The 18,186-nt window shown below is 43.4% G+C and overlaps 1 protein-coding gene across 1 annotated transcript; it reads right to left on the bottom strand.

The window, feature by feature from the left end:
• Positions 1 to 275: 275 nt before the first annotated feature.
• On the bottom strand, positions 276 to 17,082 carry fam110d (family with sequence similarity 110 member D). The gene is made up of 2 exons (XM_040118912.1): positions 16,982 to 17,082; positions 276 to 2,633 (listed from the first exon to the last, which is right to left on the bottom strand). Exon 2 carries the CDS (start codon positions 1,896 to 1,898, stop codon positions 537 to 539), a length of 1,362 nt encoding a protein of 453 aa, XP_039974846.1. The 5' UTR covers positions 1,899 to 2,633; positions 16,982 to 17,082; the 3' UTR covers positions 276 to 536.
• Between the last annotated feature and the right edge of the window lie 1,104 nt (positions 17,083 to 18,186).

Genomic DNA, 18,186 nt, shown 5'->3' with positions numbered 1-18,186 from the left:
CAATTTGACACGAGATAACTAGTAGCAGTCATTGTCCTCTCATTCTAAGAAACAGTCTCCTTGGATGTGCCATGGAATGCTAACCCTAAGTGCAGACATTAGCAGCTGAAACAAAGCCTAAGTCGACCGTCGCTGACTCTCTTTTGAAATTTAAAAGAAAAAGCACATTTTGCAGGCAGCTTTGCCTGGCAAAGCTCAGCCGCTTTGTCTTGCATTGCTTCTTGTTGCTCCAAAATAGGGCCAAGTCCAATGTTTTCCATCTCTGTTGCATTGCAGCAATGTGGCTAGCTAATGACAGCCCATTCTGAATGTTCTTTTTTTTTTTTTTTGAAGTTCGAATGAAATTCAGTGGCGATTCAATGTGCTGACTTTTGGTTTGTGGTGCGCTTTAGCAGCAAATTTCTGCACAAAGGTTAAAGGTTTGCAGAACCAAATACTACATGAGATGATTTCAGAAAGAGACCAGCAAACTCTTGTTTCGTTAGAAGTAACACCAGCAGATTCTCACCGGCATTCCATGGCAGTTTGCCCTTATATTAAACAGTAGACTCTTTGGGTCCCTCTCGAGCAGCATTCTTACACCCATAAAGCCACTTTATGACGCGAGCGTTTCTCTCAATGATTGACACCCCAGTGGGAAGCTGCTCAGCCAGCTCCTCCTGAAACAGGCCGTCTCCTGAGTGTCGGGAGAACTCGCTGGGCTCTGAGGCACCGCAGCCGTCCCCGCCCACACTGCGGAGGGCTAGTGAAAGTGTGTCTATGGAGCTGGCCCCAGAAAGGAAATTCTCCCGACCCAGACGCTCTATCATGTCCATATCCAGCCCACAGAAGTCAAAGAAATGCTCCTGCTCTGATAATGCGATAGAGCAGCACAGACGCAGGTCTGACTTAGAGCGACGCAACTCCCCAAACTGCCTCCTGGGTGCTGGTGGTGGTGACGCCCTCTTCCATGGGTCATTCTCATCATCATGGTTGCTTGAGTGGTTCCCATTGGTGATACCACTGTTAAGCCCATCAGTGGTACCATTTGTAAATCCATTCTTAGTCCGTTCAAGCGTGCAGCTAAACTCAGGACTAGGGATAGACCCCGGGCTACGTTCTTGGTCAGTTTTACTGGACCTCCTGCTCCCTGGTCCACCATCCATAGTGTCCTTGTCATTGGTCCAAGACATACGGGAGTCTCCATCCCGCGATGGTGCTTTTTCTTCACCAATCACCATCTTCTGAATTCTGCCTTCCCCTCCGCTACTCTTCTCTCTCATGGAGCCCTGAAAGAGGCGGCGGACAAAACTGTATCCCTTAACTTCCATGTTATTGTTCTCTCCCACTGCAGCACCACTGGGGCTTTTGCACTCTTTCTTTTGCCGGTAGATGACGAGGGAGTCTGGCCTTAGCATGCGTTTGCCTGTGCTTCTTCTGAGTACAGGAGCACTGTGCGGCGCTACTAAGGTGTTAATAGCAGGTGTCCTGGGGCTTTGAGGCATTACATTGCTCACATTGCTCCTGTTATGCGCCTCAATATCATCAGAAGTCTGTCTGTTCTCCTTTCTGGAGTCATCATTTTCATTTTCATCTCGCGAAGTGAAGGAGCCAGAGAGTGTAGAGAAGGGGGTGTTGGATGAACGACGCGGGGGAAGATGAGGGGTCAGGCTACCAGGGATGGTAACAGCTCGCCGGGGCTGCGGTGGTGGGGTGGCACAGGGCACCAGTACAGGCTCCTGCTTGGTGTTGATCACCTGCTGGCTCTTAACATATTTGGCTTTGTCCGCCTCCAGCCTCTCCACTGCACTGATTGAGCGACCATGGCCACCACCATCTATCTGCCTGCGCAGGTAGTCTGGACCCTTGTTGAGGAGCCTCAGAGGAGAGGGGGATCCAATTGGTGTTAGGGGCTTCATGTTGACTCACCAAGCTGGGAAAGACATCAAAACTGCAGCTCCTCAATGACTCACAGTTTCCCCAAGAGAGTTGTTGTTGAGTTGTTGCTGTAGAGATTTCAAAACTAGTGAGGGTGTCTGGAAATGTTTTTAAGCGTAGAAAACTGTGGCAGATCTCATTCCGGATCGCACAGCCCTTGAATCTTCCTTGAGGGGTAATAGATAAGTAGCAATTGAGAACACCACAGAGTCCAAGTTTGTTGTAACGATTGCCATAGATAGCATGCAGTCTCTTTGTTGGGCAATGTTAGAGCCCAGACAAATTGATATCTCTATCCAGTATTTACACAGGCTTTTGGATAGGAAGGCAGGGCAGAGGGAAGTGCTTTTTTTGTCAGCCAAAAGCACTCCCAAATGAGACGCTCTCTGCCCACAGCGCAGCAGAAATAGCATGAAGGCTGCACTTTGATAGGGTTACTTTTTCCTCCCCGTACTTTTTCTTCTCTCTTTTTATTTCCCAACAACACCCTTCACTGTTGATCTTTTCAGTGACGGCTGCTAGGAGAAATTAGATATAATGGCCTCAAATATTTGCTTTGTGCAGGCTGTCTGAGGGACACTGGGTCAAGACTTTTATTGTTTGACACCCGTCGTGGTTGAGGTGACCTGTGGGTGGCCGGCACCAAGGCACTTGGTTTGTTGATGGACAGATAAGGGAGATGCAGATCTTGTCCTTGCCCTCACCTGGGTGGACCCCTGAAAGAGACAGAAAGAGTGGATTTAGTTGGAAGTGCTATTCTCCAGGGCAAGAAGCAGAGACCAGATGGCAGGAGGAGAAGTGGTCCCTGAAGCTCAGCTCAGATTGTGCTTATTTAAAGCTGGAGGGAGTTGCATGTCTGGAGTGGGCAACGATGCAGAGCTGACATGTATACGCATTTAATGACCCCTCTACCTTAAATATGTATCAAATACCATACCATATGCATGCTACTTTTACACTTGTAGCTTACTATTTAGGTAAACAGTCAATCAGTAAACAGGTAAGAGTTCAAAAACCAGTAATATTATAGAAAAAACTTGATTCTTGTTTAATTTTGAGCGTATTCTGAGCTTTTGCATAAATGTGAACACAGAAAATAACATATATAAATGAACAAGCAAAGCGGTGCAATGTTTCCTTTGCAAGAATTTCTGTTTTTGTTGTCTGTTTATTTTAATGTGAGATAAATGTTGTCTAGCCACTATTATAAGCATCGTGTAAATGGTTGGATGAAATAAAAATGGCTATAACAATGTTTGTTGTCCAGTCAGGATGATGACATATCTGCCTCCAACTGTTTTCTGCACAGGAAGTTGAATTAAAAAAAGAATTTTCAGGACAGACATCCTCAATTGTGCCAACTGTGTCAGGTTTGCTTTTGAAGAAATGGCCGCAAATACAACACCCTGTGTCACTGATAATTGCGAAAACCTGGCAAGTAGAGAAAACCTGGATGATTATATTGTACGTTTAAAAAAACACAGTGTTTTAAATTCAGTGTTACGTTTTCTGAAAAGTCACACTGCTAAAGGCAAACCAACTTGACACCACTGTGTGTCACAAGTATTGCACTGACAGGACAATACACTACATTAAGGGCCAGAGATCTGTCAGAAAAATTACACTTTTCTGACGGATCAGTGTAGCTGACCTCTTTAAAGTTTTAAACAAACGTCCCTACTGAAAAGTAGACAGAGGTGCTGAAGTGCTGCTTAGGTAAACCAATACACTTCTATGGAAGAAACTCTTTCATGCTCACAGTTAAACAGCTTGATTTCCCACATTTCTCAATGTTAATGTTGTGTTCTGTGAAGAGACAGGTTCAATATCGTTTAAGTTTTCACACTATATAAAGATTTGGGAAGGGGAGGAGTCTGCAGGCGCCTATAACGGGATAGGCTTTACCCTGGGAGTATTTATAGCTTGAAAACATCCCAGCACACTTAGCATATGTCTATGTATGTGTGCATGTATGTGTGTATGTGCATGCGCATGGGTATATTTGTGTATCTGCTCTAGTTTTGTGCCTGAGCCCATATTCATGTGTGTGTGTGTGTGTGTGTGTGTGTGTGTGTGTGTGTGTGTGTGTGTGTGTGTGTGTGTGTGTGTGTGTGTGTGTGTGTGTGTGTGTGTCAGCACGAGGCAATAAGAGGCTTCCCCGTAAATGAAAGAGGGCCCTATGCACAATAAGGCTACAGACTGTCAAGCCTTTCTGTTAATCTGCACCTTTTTCGTGTGCAGAAAAAAAGCAGTGAGTGTCTGCCATGTGCAGACAAAGAACACATCTTGAAAACCTGAAGCTGTTATAAATGAAGCTGTTACAAATACCCAGAGGCACAGGTGGTGCCTGTTTTACATTCACCTACCCTTCAAAGTGTATAAAGAGTCCATCTTGAGAGATGAATGCTCCTTATTCTGTGCTAGACAAAAGGAGAGTGTTATATTTGTTCTGCTTATTGTTCCGTCTGGTCTGCCTCAAGTGTTATCAAATGCTATTTTAGGTTTTCCTTCAAATAAGATAAAACAATGAACAACCTCTTTTGGCAGGAAAAACGATCAGTCTCATCAGTTAGGTCAAACAGTAAGACACAACTGGAAACCACAAGCCAAGACTTGCATCCCTAAAACATGTGCCACTTGGGTGAGATACTTTCACTTGGTCCCAGTGCAGTTTCTCTACGGATGAGTTTAAGAATCCCTGAAACATAAAAGACTGCCAGATTTCTCTCTCTTGTTTAGGACTCAAAAACAGATTAAATGACTGGTTGAGATAGAAGAAAGACATTGGTTTTTTTGCAGGGCTGCGTGCCACTGCAAAGCTTAAGACAGGGTTAAAACCAACTTAAACACATGTGTAGATAAGCAAATTACCAGCAGTTGGTGTGTGGAAATCAATTTATGCAACTTATTTATGGAAATGATCATTTATAACATTTAAAATTTGAATATTACAGGACGTTTCTTTTTATATGATTACAGTACTTACAATAGAGAAATAACTACACTAATCAATTTCTAAAATGTTTTCCATTTTTCTACTGGGTTCAGTATGACTATATCTACTAGACCTCTACTACTACTAAATACTAAACTACTAGCGACACTTTGGAAGGTGACCTAACATTTCACATTACACTCTACTCTCTACTCCAGCAGCCCTGTCAAATGGCATACGACTATAAATTGACTTAGGAAGGGTTGCAACAGCAAGCTAGCTCGTTTTTCCAGATGTCAGTCTGTCAGAGTTCGGGAAAGTACACCATTGTTTAGGTAGACTTCCGGGAAAAATGTCTCACAACAGGTGTGTGTGCTTGTGTGTGTGTGTGTGTGTGTGTGTGTGTGTGTGTGTGTGTGTGCTTGTGTGTGTGTTTTTGGGTGGGGTGGGGGTGGGGGCCCAGAGTGGGTATAAAACAAGAAAAATAGGTAGAAAATGAGGAGGAAGCTGGAATAGGGGTTACGGTGTATAGGCAGGGGTTATAGGGTATTTATTAGACACCTTTCTTCCAGAACAATCTGTTCCCCATCTGAGTTCAAAATGGAAAAGTGGAAGGCTAATGCTATTGAAGCGTTAAAGGAGATTATCGCCGTGGGAGCCTAAACAAAGTCATTAATCATGATGTTGGCTTTCCGTTGAGGGGGATGGGAGTAAAGTATGCAAAATCATATGAAGAATATGGGGGACAATATCTATGGATACATCAGCTGTTAATCCCCACTCACCTAACAGTCATAACCTTGAAATCCATAACAATATGGGAACTATACGTATTTGCCTTACTTCTACTACGTTTCTTTCGTTCTACTCTCAGTGCTAGTGTGTATTCGTTGAATCTGACGTCAAGAGCTTGAAGGAAACCAGCTACTTTCAGAGGTTATCTCATACTCTAAGTGCTATCTCAGAAAGGTTACATTCGAAAATACACACACACACACACACGCGCGCGCGCGCGGGCACACAGAGGGGGAACCAGTGACTCAACTGGGAATCGCGTGAGAACAATAGCCACCATTAGGTGGTGAGCCAATTAGGTCCAACGAGCCAAATTAGTACCCAGCACCTTGTCCTGTGATCTGAAGGCTTGTGAAAAGCGTGAGATGACCAGGGAGAGTCTCTCTTGTTTTTCACGGCCTCCTTCGTCTCTCACTGTAGGTTGTCATTAACCTCTAAACCCTTCCTTTCTTTCTCATCTCTATAGTGAACCCACACACACCAATTTGCCTTCACCTTCCTAGTGCTAACTAACCTTAAGTCTCATTCCCCTGTATCTCCCTTCCCACTCTTTATCTCTCTACATCTCCTGTATATGCCACAGGGCCTCCGTACCCTCTAATTTCTCTCCCCACTCCATCACTCTCTTCCTGTGTACACCCTGCGTGTCTACCCTCTTTCTATCTATCTTGCTCCATTTACTGCTACTCCCAATATCTGAGTGCACGCTTTTGTCTAACTTGGAAAAATAGAATTTTGTGTTACTTATTCCAAACAAGATACCGTATCTATCAGAATTAACTATATACTGACAATCTTAGTAACCTACAGCTTTGATTGAAGTATGTCTTGGACAGACCTGGGGGGCCAACGTCCCATGACAATATGATCAATAAAATAGGACAGAAGAAGAAAAAACATTTCTGCCTTAAAAAATGATATGGAAATATCCGCTCTTTCTTAAGAAACACTCGACAGTTTTAACTCTACAGGAAAACATACCTCTTTTTGAAACCAGCGCTCAAAGACTTGAGACAGGGATTTGTGAGTAGGCACTGCTTGACTACAAAGGGTCAGAAGCCTAAAAAGTTGGGAACCAGTGTTCCAGAGTCTGATTGATCTTTGGAAAGATAGATCCTGTGGCACACAGAAAGTTTTCCATTTTAATTTTTTTTATATTTTTGTTGTTGTTTGTTTATACCAATTAGCTGGATTACAGTATCAGTGATCTTGGTATTATTTCATAATTAGTTTTCTTCTGTTTTTTCCCCTGTAGCTGTGAAATCAGCAAATATACACGTATAACAGTGTTAAGAGTTTAGTATGATGTAAACAAACTGGCTCGCACCAACTGTTGTCCAAAGACCTCTGAAGGCAAAAATGTTTAATCCTCTTTTGAATGGCCAAACTTGAAGGCGGGGGGGGGGGCTTGCCATCATAGAGATATATGAGACTTAATGAATTGTTCAAAGAGCGTTAAAGGTGCACAGTTTTGAACGCTCCCTCTTCAAAGGCATTAATGTTGCACACAGTTGTGCGCACAGAACGTGACAGAGATAGCTGTGCGAAGAATGAAAAGAAAAAGCTCAGGAGACACTTCCTCACCTCCGCACTCCCAGCCAGTCGCTGCGTGAAATGTGTGTGCTTGTCGCATTTTATGTTTTCAAGAAGTTACAATAACTGCCAGACACAGGCCCCTAATTCCAACACTGGAAAGGTGTTGGGGTTAGTGAGTTTCAGATGGTGTTCATGTCTTTCTTTTGAAATTCTAATTCAAATTCTCCTGAAGCACACTGGGTTTTTTTTCTAACTGAATATGTATTGCATAGCTTGACGTGAGCCTTATTACAATAAGCGTTCGTGGTCAGTCTCTGGCTGTTGTGCATCGCATGTACAGCTTGAGCAACCGGTTAACATTAGCAGATGTAGTCTACATGGACGAACCTTCAAAGAAACTAGTGAAACCTGCACTAGTGTCAAACATCTAATTCCTAAAGTGATCTCTGGGACGTACAGTGCAAAAGCACCAAAAAACTCACCAAAATGCCAAGAAAAACCAACTCTGGGACTACCAAATTACTATGTTAATTGTGTGACACCTTTCAGACACTTTCCATCTCTCTGTTCTTTAATAAATCTCCTCTGGATGTCTTTCTGCCCTCTCTCCTCCTTTCCTCCCTCCCTCGTGTCCTCTGTGACGCGGATGGCCCAGCCTGCAGGGGAGGCTTAACAAGGCGCCCCCATACAGCTAAAGAGGAACCAGATGTTTTGTGTCATGCTACATCAAGACGCTCAGACAGCCCTGACACAGACCTGTCATGGGGAGGGACCCTGTGCTTCAAATTTTCTTTTAATCAACAGCATTGTTTGAGCTAGTTGCATTGACCCCGTGAGAACAAGCAGGTCGTTTTCAAGTCATTTGTTATAAATTATAACTTCATGTTCACATATCTGACGGTGAAAAGACACAGTCCTGCTTATTTTCCTGATGTGAAAAAGTTAAACACACACACACTTAAAAAAAAAAAAAAAAAAAATCCAGGAACAGTTTGTTTGCTTCAGCACAGCCCACAGAAGAATAACTTCAGCCAGGCTCCCATGGGCGTATCCAAAGAAAATCCAGCTTGCCTTGGATCTGAAGGTTAAAGGAAGTTCCACTGTGAAGGATGTATGCAGTGAGGTAAACGCAAGATAAGAGGTTAATAAATTCACAAGGACCACCTTTGAAGCTCTTGGGAATATATATTCAGCACGCTTACCCATCAAATTAATCTTTGGACAGATGAGAGGCATCTGCTGCCGATAAGGAACCAACTTTAACGTCTTTCCTCTCTTCCTCTGTCATCTTGCATTTCTCAATCTCTGTATACTAACATCTGGCACCACTATTAAGAATGAAAAGGACTATCACAAGAGAACAATCATTACTAATGGACTGAAATCCCCGAATGTTCAAACTTTAACCAAAGCTCATTCAAAGATGTCATGACAAAGCATCTGTACACGTCGATTCTCTTGCAGGGTGAATATAAAGCATCTGCCACTAATGAGCCACAATTCATGACTTTGTCCGGTTCCAGACACAGAGACAGGCCTCAAGAAGTCTGTTCGGGGGCTGGGCAAAGAAAAGGAGGTGTATCCCTCTATCCCCTGAACAAAGAGGAACCCGCCTTTCTTTGCATTATTAATGGGTCAAAACAATGGTCCTTCTCCAGGTCTACAGATAAATCTTGACCTGGTTGCTCTGGCTCATTAGTCAGGGAGGGAAAAGGACAAATAACACGATGACAATAAAATGTAAGAGCTTGGAGCCACGGGACACATAGGCTACTGTCCCCTAAAAAGACAAAGCCTAGTAGCGAATTGTAAATCCTTTCACCATTGTGAGGCCTTCAGTGGCATTAGCTGCTTGATCTACAGTTAGAGGCTACCTAGGGGCTTTCTCCACAGTCATGTGAAGCAGCGGTAGGCCACCTGGGACGACTTAAGAGGACCCCCGACCTGAACAGACCTCCTCCCGAACCGTAAAATGGTCAAGATGGGCTCTTAAGTCTGCTCTTTTGTCATTCAAAGCAAATCATCGCAGGGACGGCTGAGCACTGGAGCCAAAACGAAAGCAAAGAAGTCCAGCCTGTGCAGGCTTTGAGATGACAGTGATACGATATGCCACTCAGGGAACTGCTGGGTGTTTGCATGAGTACCTGTCAATATTAGCTAAAGATGAAGGTCAAGAGTGAAATGAGTGAAGTCTACAAAGGCAGCAAGTATATTCTAAGTATGTCTGGCCACTTGGCTAATAAGCTGGCTAATCATTAGCTAATAATCGTATTAGCCTGTTAGTTGATAGGTAAAAATAGCCAAATTCTGCCCATTAAAGAATGAACATTTCTTGCTGTTGAAACTAAGTTACCAGCTTAACTGATAGCAAAAGCACTTGTTAGGTCACTATAATCCACTAAATTGAGGTGATAATTGAAACAGTTATTATCCTGAGATTTCAGCGACTGCTGTACCACGTGATTTAGTCCACCCGTGACAGCCATTATACTCTACGTCAGGTCTTTATCAACACTGTAACACCCATGCAGTGCTAACACAGATAAAGTCTGCTGAGATAACATGTTCACATTTATTCTTGCTTTTATCAACAGACCGGACAAGTTCCTTTTTCTTCTCAGCTTAGGGCCCCGGAAGCTGTTACAGCCGATAACTGAACAGCTCTCACCTAAAAAGTTTTTATCGGTCACTATTTACTTTTTCAGATACAGTTTTTTTAAGCAAAAAGAACTGCTCACAAATGGCCAAGAACTGTCCAACAATTTAAATAAACTCCATCTCAAATTCAGTTTTTAGATAATAATAACAAAGATTATCATGTGAATTCCAATTTCAGCTTCAATTTCGAAATGAGAGGATCAGATGATTTCTCCACCAGGTGCACTGCACCGGGAAACTTAATAATCCACACTGTAACCAAGAGACACCTGAACCAGCCTCCACGTCCAGGAATGTTGAGCCCGCCTGCAATACCCCGCTGCTGACAAGTGAACTATTGACGGGTGAACTCATGCACTTGCAAGGAGATGACGTACACCTGGATCCTCACGTCAGAACTGTAAGGAAAATGTATTATCAAAGCCAAAAACACAGACAATTCAGCCAAGGTTCCAACAAGACACTGGGGGGAGAGGTTTTGTATGTGTGTGTGCAGTGGGCCAGCTCCTCTTCTTACTCTATTGGTCCACTTATTTATCTATTTATTTATCTTTTTTTTTTTTTTTTTTTTTTATCGGTTAACAACGGTTTGTTATGCTTTATTCTGTGGGGAATGATCAATTAGTGATTAGAAATTACTAGTAATATTACTAGTAATATTGACCAAAATGCTATAGTCTTTAATAAGGACTGCCTTTTTGAAGATCTTCACAAGTGTACACTTTTCCCCAGCATGGGTCTATTAAAGAAATCAAAAATGCGGCCTAAAATGGCAACCCATCCACTTCAGTGAAAGCTGCTCACTCAATGCATATGCCAAAAAAGGTTTCTATCAGATGCCCATACGAAATGCATATTAGTTTCTCTTTTCTGCAGAGCCTGCTTGACTATCTGCACATATTAATGATGCAAAAATAATGTTTAGACCAAACAGTTAATCAGTTAATCAAGAAAATGATTGGCGGATTACTTGCTGCAGCCCTACTTCACACAGTTCTGTTTGGCTTTTAAAGTTTTAGGTGTGATGGTTCAGATTCAAGCATTTCAGATTTGCTTTTCCTTGGGTTCCTTGGGTTCCTGGCTGAGAACAGTCAATGTGTGCAGTGTGTAATTTCGATGCGCGTGTGGGAGGAGACAGTGTGGTGAACTAGGGTGTATGCAAGAGAAAGAGAGTTAAGTTTGTCCACCAAGCATCCAGATCAGGGCTACATCAAGCAGACATCCCAGCTCTGGACAGCATAGTTTTGTAAATTATGACCACCGCTGATGCTCCCTCAACCTGCCAGCCTGGCTTATGTGACCAGCAGTACAAACAGCAGTGACACACTGTGTGTCTGCAGCACTGCTATGGACTGGGAATGCACAATGCAACTCAGGGTAACACAGATCCCCCCAAAAAAAGGGCCCGTCCTGTGGCCGTTTATACAGTATGGTACAGAGGCATAAATCTGTGCACATCTCTCAGTCTCCCAGAGTCTTAAATTATGAAGGCCCGTTCTCACACTGTGAACCCTCATTAAGCTCTCAGCTGGTGTGAATGCTCTGAGAGACAGCTCTGTCTGGCGAGCTGCCAGATGTTTTATTTCACCAAGTCGGCACATTTTTCACTCTGCCAGGCATATGTCTGCTTCAACAAAGTGATAAAAGACACTTCGGCGGATGGTGGTGGTTAAACTTGCAAAGGGTAACTGAAGTGTCAAAACATGGTCAGTGGCGTTAAATTACACACCTGTATACCTGCATTTAAGCTGAGGGCAACTTCCTAAGAAGACTTAGAGGTAATAAGCCACTCTACAATGATGGATAAAGTAGAGAGGGGAACCCACTGCTTCTCGATTAAGTTTTGAGATTGAGAATGAGGAATGAAATGAATGAAAAGCCGGACATCAGAGAGGAGATTTGGGTGAAAGTCAATATTTGGAAAGCAGGGTTAACATGTGACCAGAGAGAAACCCAATACAGAATTCCCAGAAAGACTAAAAAAAAGAAAGAAAATTAGTTTAACATTTATGTAAAACCAGCCTCTTCTCACAAAGACACAGTATTATTACATTATGCTAAACACATGTTGCTGATGTTAGCACTAAATTGTGTGGACTTGTGACAGGGCTGTTTGGGGTTGGTTAGGGCTTAAAGCTGCTCCAGCTGTGCTGTGTCCCCAAACACTGGGTCATCTGTGACTGCAGTGCCAAACTGCATCCAACCCCCCCCCCCCACTGTGTTACTTCATACTCTGCACCACTTTAAATGAGGCAACATTGATTTGCCATCTGCAGAGCTGAACAATGCTTTGAGTTTGACCAAGTTCATAGAGTGCAGTAACTGATTAAATAAAATGCTAAACTTGCACTTTTTGTAATGGAATGTTTAAGAAATATTGCACCAGTTTGTTTTTTGGATGCATCTTCCAAACCTATTTATTAAGGCATAACTTCTTTGTTTTTTAAAATGGGCCTTTTTGGTGTTTCGGCAACAGACCAAATATCAAAGACCCTGAAAGCTTGGTTTTATATCTTTAGTATTTCTCTATCATAATAAATATTCTTGACTAAATAATGCCCAAAGCTCAAATTTGGAAGAAAAAAATCTTTACTCACTATTTCTTGGAAGTTAAACAGTCACAAACTCATCTAATCTGCTAATCAGAGTCTGATCCATAAAATATTGCTAATACTGACTGGTCCACAGAAATGCGTAACATCTCCCTTTTTCCAGTTGAGTCTTACCCACTTCAAACCAGCAACATAGGCAAGAAAGAATGCCAAGAAAATGTCAGATGAGTCCTGAATGTTCAGTGTGAGATGCCACAAATCAAAATCCAACACTGATATTTTGCAACTTTCCCAAAACAAAACCTAAAACGTCAAACTACATGAAAAGAACGACCCCAAAATCTCTCACACAAAGACCCTCGACTGAGCGCCTCTGTTTTTCCTCGCTGCCACCTAAGGTTAGCTATTAACCTCTGCTGAACCTGCCAGCTGTCTTCTCTCATTACCTATCGACCGACCCGCTTCCCCGCAAACAGCCCCCCGAGTGCCACGGAAAGAGACCCCTTCGCTTGTGCCTCTTCCCCTCCTCCCTCGCTCCTGTCAGAATCAGAAAACATCTGGGGGAGCCAGAAGAGTCTGTGGAGCTGCGTCGATGGTCTCCTCCTGTGTCGAAAGGAATGTCCAGGCCTGTGTCGTCTTCCCCACGGTTGAGCGGACACAGTGTGGCACGGTTGAGTGTGATGGGATGTGGCAAGGCAACAGAGGCGCCTGGTTGGACTGTGAACAATTACGGGGATGTGAGAGCAACGGGGAGAAGGGCTGGTCTCACAGCTGTCACCCACACACGGGGGACTGACAGGAGATGGAGGCCTGTCAGATCATGTTCCATGATTTCGTTGCCCATAATGAATTATGGATTGAGTTATAAGCCTACAGAGATGGGAGTGATGTAACAGCAGAAACTGACTCAAACCTCAGAGAATGACAAGACTGATTATGATAATGATCATGTCATTTGTGGTTCTAAAGCTAAATATGAACATTTGGTGCTAATTTTGATTTATCGAGACTACAGCGTTATAAATCTTCCGAGAAAGAAAAGCCGACAAGTAAAGGTTTCACTCCAGAAAGCTACTTAGACTCGTCCATTTTGAAAAATATGTCTTTGCTCATCAAATGATCACTTCAGTGAATAGAGCATACAGAATAACAGAACAGAAGAAATACTAGCTTGGTATATAGATCTTAGGTTTACTTCTTGTTTCAGCCAGCAGTCCTTTGTAGGAGTGGGTATTACCTTATCACAGAGCTCCTGTCTGAATATATTGTTCTGGTGCTGGATGCAGCTGAGAAACTGTGACTTTTTGACAAGCTCTTCCTCTTTTTGAAACTGCTCTTCCTGAAAACAGTTGGTGAGGAAGTTCCCAGAGACCGTCGGCACAATGGCCCAAACAAGGCGACAAGAAGCAATAAAGCTAAATTATAAGCCGCACAGCTTGTGTGTGAGTGTTTGAAGTCTCACACTGTTGTGAACATCAACGCATGTCTAAAACCAGCTGCCGTTCAGCAACACACAAACACTCCTTTAACACAGCGCCAGGGGGAAGATGATGTCATTAGCAGGGCACATTTTCCCCTCTAATTAGCAAATCGAGATTCTTGCCATAACTCGGGGGTCTTTACAGGCAACCCTGCGACAAAACGGGGATTAAACATAACAAATGTTTGGCGTCCCTCTTACAAAGTGGTGTTTTCAAGGCTTCGCTCGCGCAGGAAAGCAAAACCATGCCCTGAATTGTGACTGTGGCACTGCTGAACTTTAGGTGATAAGAAACACATGAGTGGCCCATTCTAAACTAAAACCATGAAATATTCCGCGGCTTCCGCTTGTTCTCCACAGTCAGCGCTGATGTGGCTCAAACCAATCAGATCATGCGTATGTTGGAGCCCCAAAAACCATCGTCAAGGAAAAAACAAAAAAGGAGGAAAACTGGAAAATAAAAGACTAAGAGACATCCTGGTGTACTATTATGTCCCTAACGATATTCAGTTCTTTGACCTATGCTAGTTCACGCACGGGTCGATGATACGGTGGCTTCTTTGTAGAGGGCTACAATGCGGTGAGTGCATGAATATGCATGACTAAGTTTAGCACGTAAAACCAAACTGCCTCAGAAGTCATTAAGTCAAGATTGGTTCTTCAGGCACTGTCTGCAAACTGCCCTGTAGCGTTCTAAAGTGTTGCACCAACACCAACACCACCACCATCAATGCCTCTGCTGGTCCTATAAGCCACGCAGGAAGGCAAAGACCCGAATTACGTTTTGTTTAGTCATGTTAATGATGTCGGGCCTCATGTCAACACCCCAGACAGAGACAGCAGCGAGCAGCGAGCAGCGAGAGCAGCGAGAGCAGCGAGCAGCGAGCAGCTCTGCGCCCCTGGGCTCTCTGCTCTGTAACAGGAGGAGGTATTCTCATCTGCTCTGCCGGGATCAGCATCAAACAGAGATGCAGCCATATTACAGCTGGAAAATTAGCACACTGCCACACAAATCAGGGCAGCAAAAGACAGCCTGTTTACGACCGCTTCACGCTGTAATTTTGCAGGTAGACATTCGATTGGAGAGACGTTTGTGTGCTGTGTTTGAACGTGCGCATTATGAACGATTGATGTTGGCCGTGGGTGTTCATGATCTGTGAGTCACTGTAGCTTTTAGGCAAGGACGCAAACCAGGTCAGACTTGAAGGATTCAAGTTCAAAGAAAAACAAAAGTCGAATCAGGGAGGAGGGAGGAGACGGGCCTAAATCTACCTCCTAACAATTCATAATAAATCATTCATAACCCCCATTCATTTTAATAAGAGCCTTGAGGGGGATTACACCCGAAACTATGTGAAATACGATTACTTTATTTTACAGTAGTTTATCTGAAGTGCTCAGAAAAACAGGCAAACTCATATGCCGAGGAAAACTGTATCATACAAAGCTTTAGAACAGCAACTAAGCCGATCTTTTGATATGATTAGTTTATCTTCCTTTCATCATATTAGTTTCTTATGCAGGGGTGTGAGACATCACCTCTCTCCTCTGGAAAGTAAGAGTTAAGCAGCATCAAAGCCAGTTCATGGTCTGCATCAAAAAGCCTGAATTAAACCTCCTGCTGCTGCACACAGGCCAAAGCGACACATGCTCACCTACGAATCTGAGGGTGCATGTGCTTAGAGGACATGTGTGGTCTGTTTAGTCTGGCTGCTAAGTTGTTTGTGCTCCTGACCCCACGCTGATCAAACCAACTCAGGATGCATGAGTCTTAAATGTATCTGCAGAGATAGTTAAGGGAGGGGGGTGGAACGGGTAGAGGTGGGTCAAGGTGGAGTTGACCCAGAGGGCATGTGATTTGCCTCCCTGGAAGAGCCAGTCATTACAGTCTTTTCAGTTTTAGAATGGGTGGATTGCATAATGACCCACCCCAAACAACTTTTGTTCTTTCGTAAATTCTTAGGTAGCACAGTCTCAGTCTTTATAATGAGTTTATACTTGTTTTTATCAACATGACTGACTACAAAACCTGACATGCATTGGTCATAAATGAACTGACTGGCAGGAAAACGCTTAGTTCAATTCGGGATTACGAAACATTTCGTCCCTGATTAGATGTTTGGAAGCCAGAGCCACATGTGTGCCGTTCCCCTGATTTCATCCAGATGTAAATATTTAGTGAATGGCAGCGTTAATATGGGATAAACCTGCAATCCCTGGGTCAATTGTATCTGCTTTAATCAGAGCACAGTGGTCAGTCATCCCTCTTTCTCCCTCTCTCTCTCTCTCTCTCTCTCCTTCCCTCCGTACCACGCAGCTTTTACTGACTGAGCTTCAAGGCTGACTTAAACCCGAGAGTCCACATATAGGTTTACATGGCAGATGATGAATTGCTGCACTTGTCAGCTTCTCAAAAAAAAACTGCTTTGGAATCCAAAAGCCCGGGTCTGTTGTTTATGCATTATCTCGTTTCATACAGCACGACATCCATCACGGACACACTGTCAAGGAAAGTTTGCCTTATAGGGCACCGGCCATAAACAGACCATAAAGATCCCCAAGCCCGACTCTTAGGAAGACAGGCCGGAGTAATCCTGCAATAAATTTTAAAATGAAAGACGCGCACTATTCCATGAGGTAGAGACTCGTCTTATTTTGGAATGAACTCGTATTTAATAGTAGTAATATAGGGATTTTGAAAAGAGCAGCCCACTTGAAGTGTGGCGAAATCACCAGTGGGTGCCAGAGACACTCGGTACCACAGCATCACATGGTAATCTTTAGTTAACGGGATATTAGTGCAAACATCGTCTCGGCCAGACAGTTCACACAAGGTCCGGTTAATACGCGATCAGTCCATGCCAACCTTTCGCTAGTGTAAAGCTGTACAGTGGTGCTGCCACGTTAGGAGATCAGAGCGAAGGAAAAATGAAAAAATTATCACGCAAGATCACTGATCGGATCAATCATGCTCCTACCCGAATCCACCCAAACCGGTACCCGGAAAACTTCCAAAATAAATGACAAAAAAAAAAAAAAAAATCAATCTCGGCTCACACGACTCCTAATAACTAAACAATTACAAGTGACATTCCTCTGCAGGCCCACCTTAGTCTCTCGGCTGGTCCCCTCGCGTTGCCTTTCAAATCCAGTAAAGGTGTGGAGGTCCTCCTCTCAGCGTGGCGCTGCGCTCTGCGCTCTGCGCGGACTGCTGGCACACTGACGGACCGCTGCATGGCAGCAGCAGTAAAGAGGGAGTCCCGACCGCCCTTCAGCGTTGGTGGGGGGGGTAAACTCACTCCTGTGAGTGTGGCCTGCAGGGAGCTGAGTGGAGCTGTAGGGGGGCTGTGGATTAGGGGCAAGACTGCAATGACAAACACGTCATCATAACAAGTCGTAAACCGTAGTAGCCTATTAGTATCAGCAAGAGCTTGATCAAATAAGTGACATATAGTTGGCTCATAGTATCTTGAGAGTATGTGTTTGCAAAGTTAAAGTAGTAAAAGGACCCACTTTCTAACAGAACATACTTTTTAAAGTTGTAAGCCTACCTATAGGGCTTTTTTTATTTTTAGTCAATAAGTTATTAATGCTTTGCAGATCACAAATAAGGCATTAACAAGGACAACTTGTTGGCTTTTACAATGTGAAAAATCAATTTGACTGTATTATAGACTACTTTATATAGGTTAGTATAGTTAGGCTTGTATCCCTCGATTAATCAGTGCCATTTTTCAGGAAAAAAGTGGAGAACACCTGGAGCACAATTTGTTTTTTTTAACAACTTATTTGCTTAACAAGTGTGCCAATAGGTGGTGTCAAAAAGAGTTAAATTCCAACATCAGCATGCTAACATGCTCCCAAAGACAATAGGCCTACTAGTAGTCTAAAGTTTAGCAGGTATCATGTTTACCTTGTTCACCAAATTGGTTTAGCCTGTTAGCACGCTAACATTGGCCCCAAACACAAAATGCAGCCGGTGCAGGGATTTGGTCATAAACCTAAGTATTGGACAAATTCAAATTTTGAGCTGATGGCGGTGCTATGAAAAGTCGGGTGATCATAAAAGTTGTTACAATTCATCCTGTGGGGACCATTAAAGAAATTTCTCGGCAAACAATCCAACTGTGGTGGAGACCTTTCACTCGAAACCTCAAGTGTCATCCGCAACGTCGCGCTAGAGGAAAAGTCCCAGGATCACCGAAGTCAGTAGGATTCATCGTCTGGAATCCATGAATGTCTGTGTCTGTCAAATTAAGGGTCAATCCAGTAAGATCAATGTTGAAATATTTCACCGAATAAGCGAAATCTCT

The sequence above is a fragment of the Xiphias gladius genome, chromosome 22, assembly GCF_016859285.1.
Source record: "Xiphias gladius isolate SHS-SW01 ecotype Sanya breed wild chromosome 22, ASM1685928v1, whole genome shotgun sequence".
Taxonomy (NCBI): Eukaryota; Metazoa; Chordata; class Actinopteri; order Istiophoriformes; family Xiphiidae; genus Xiphias; species Xiphias gladius.
This window is presented reverse-complemented; position numbering and strand designations above follow the sequence as displayed.

Bases quoted from the DNA above. Each gene is read 5' to 3' on its own strand.
- fam110d (XM_040118912.1), bottom strand. From the start codon at position 1,898: ATGAAGCCCCTAACACCAATTGGATCCCCCTCTCCTCTGAGGCTCCTC.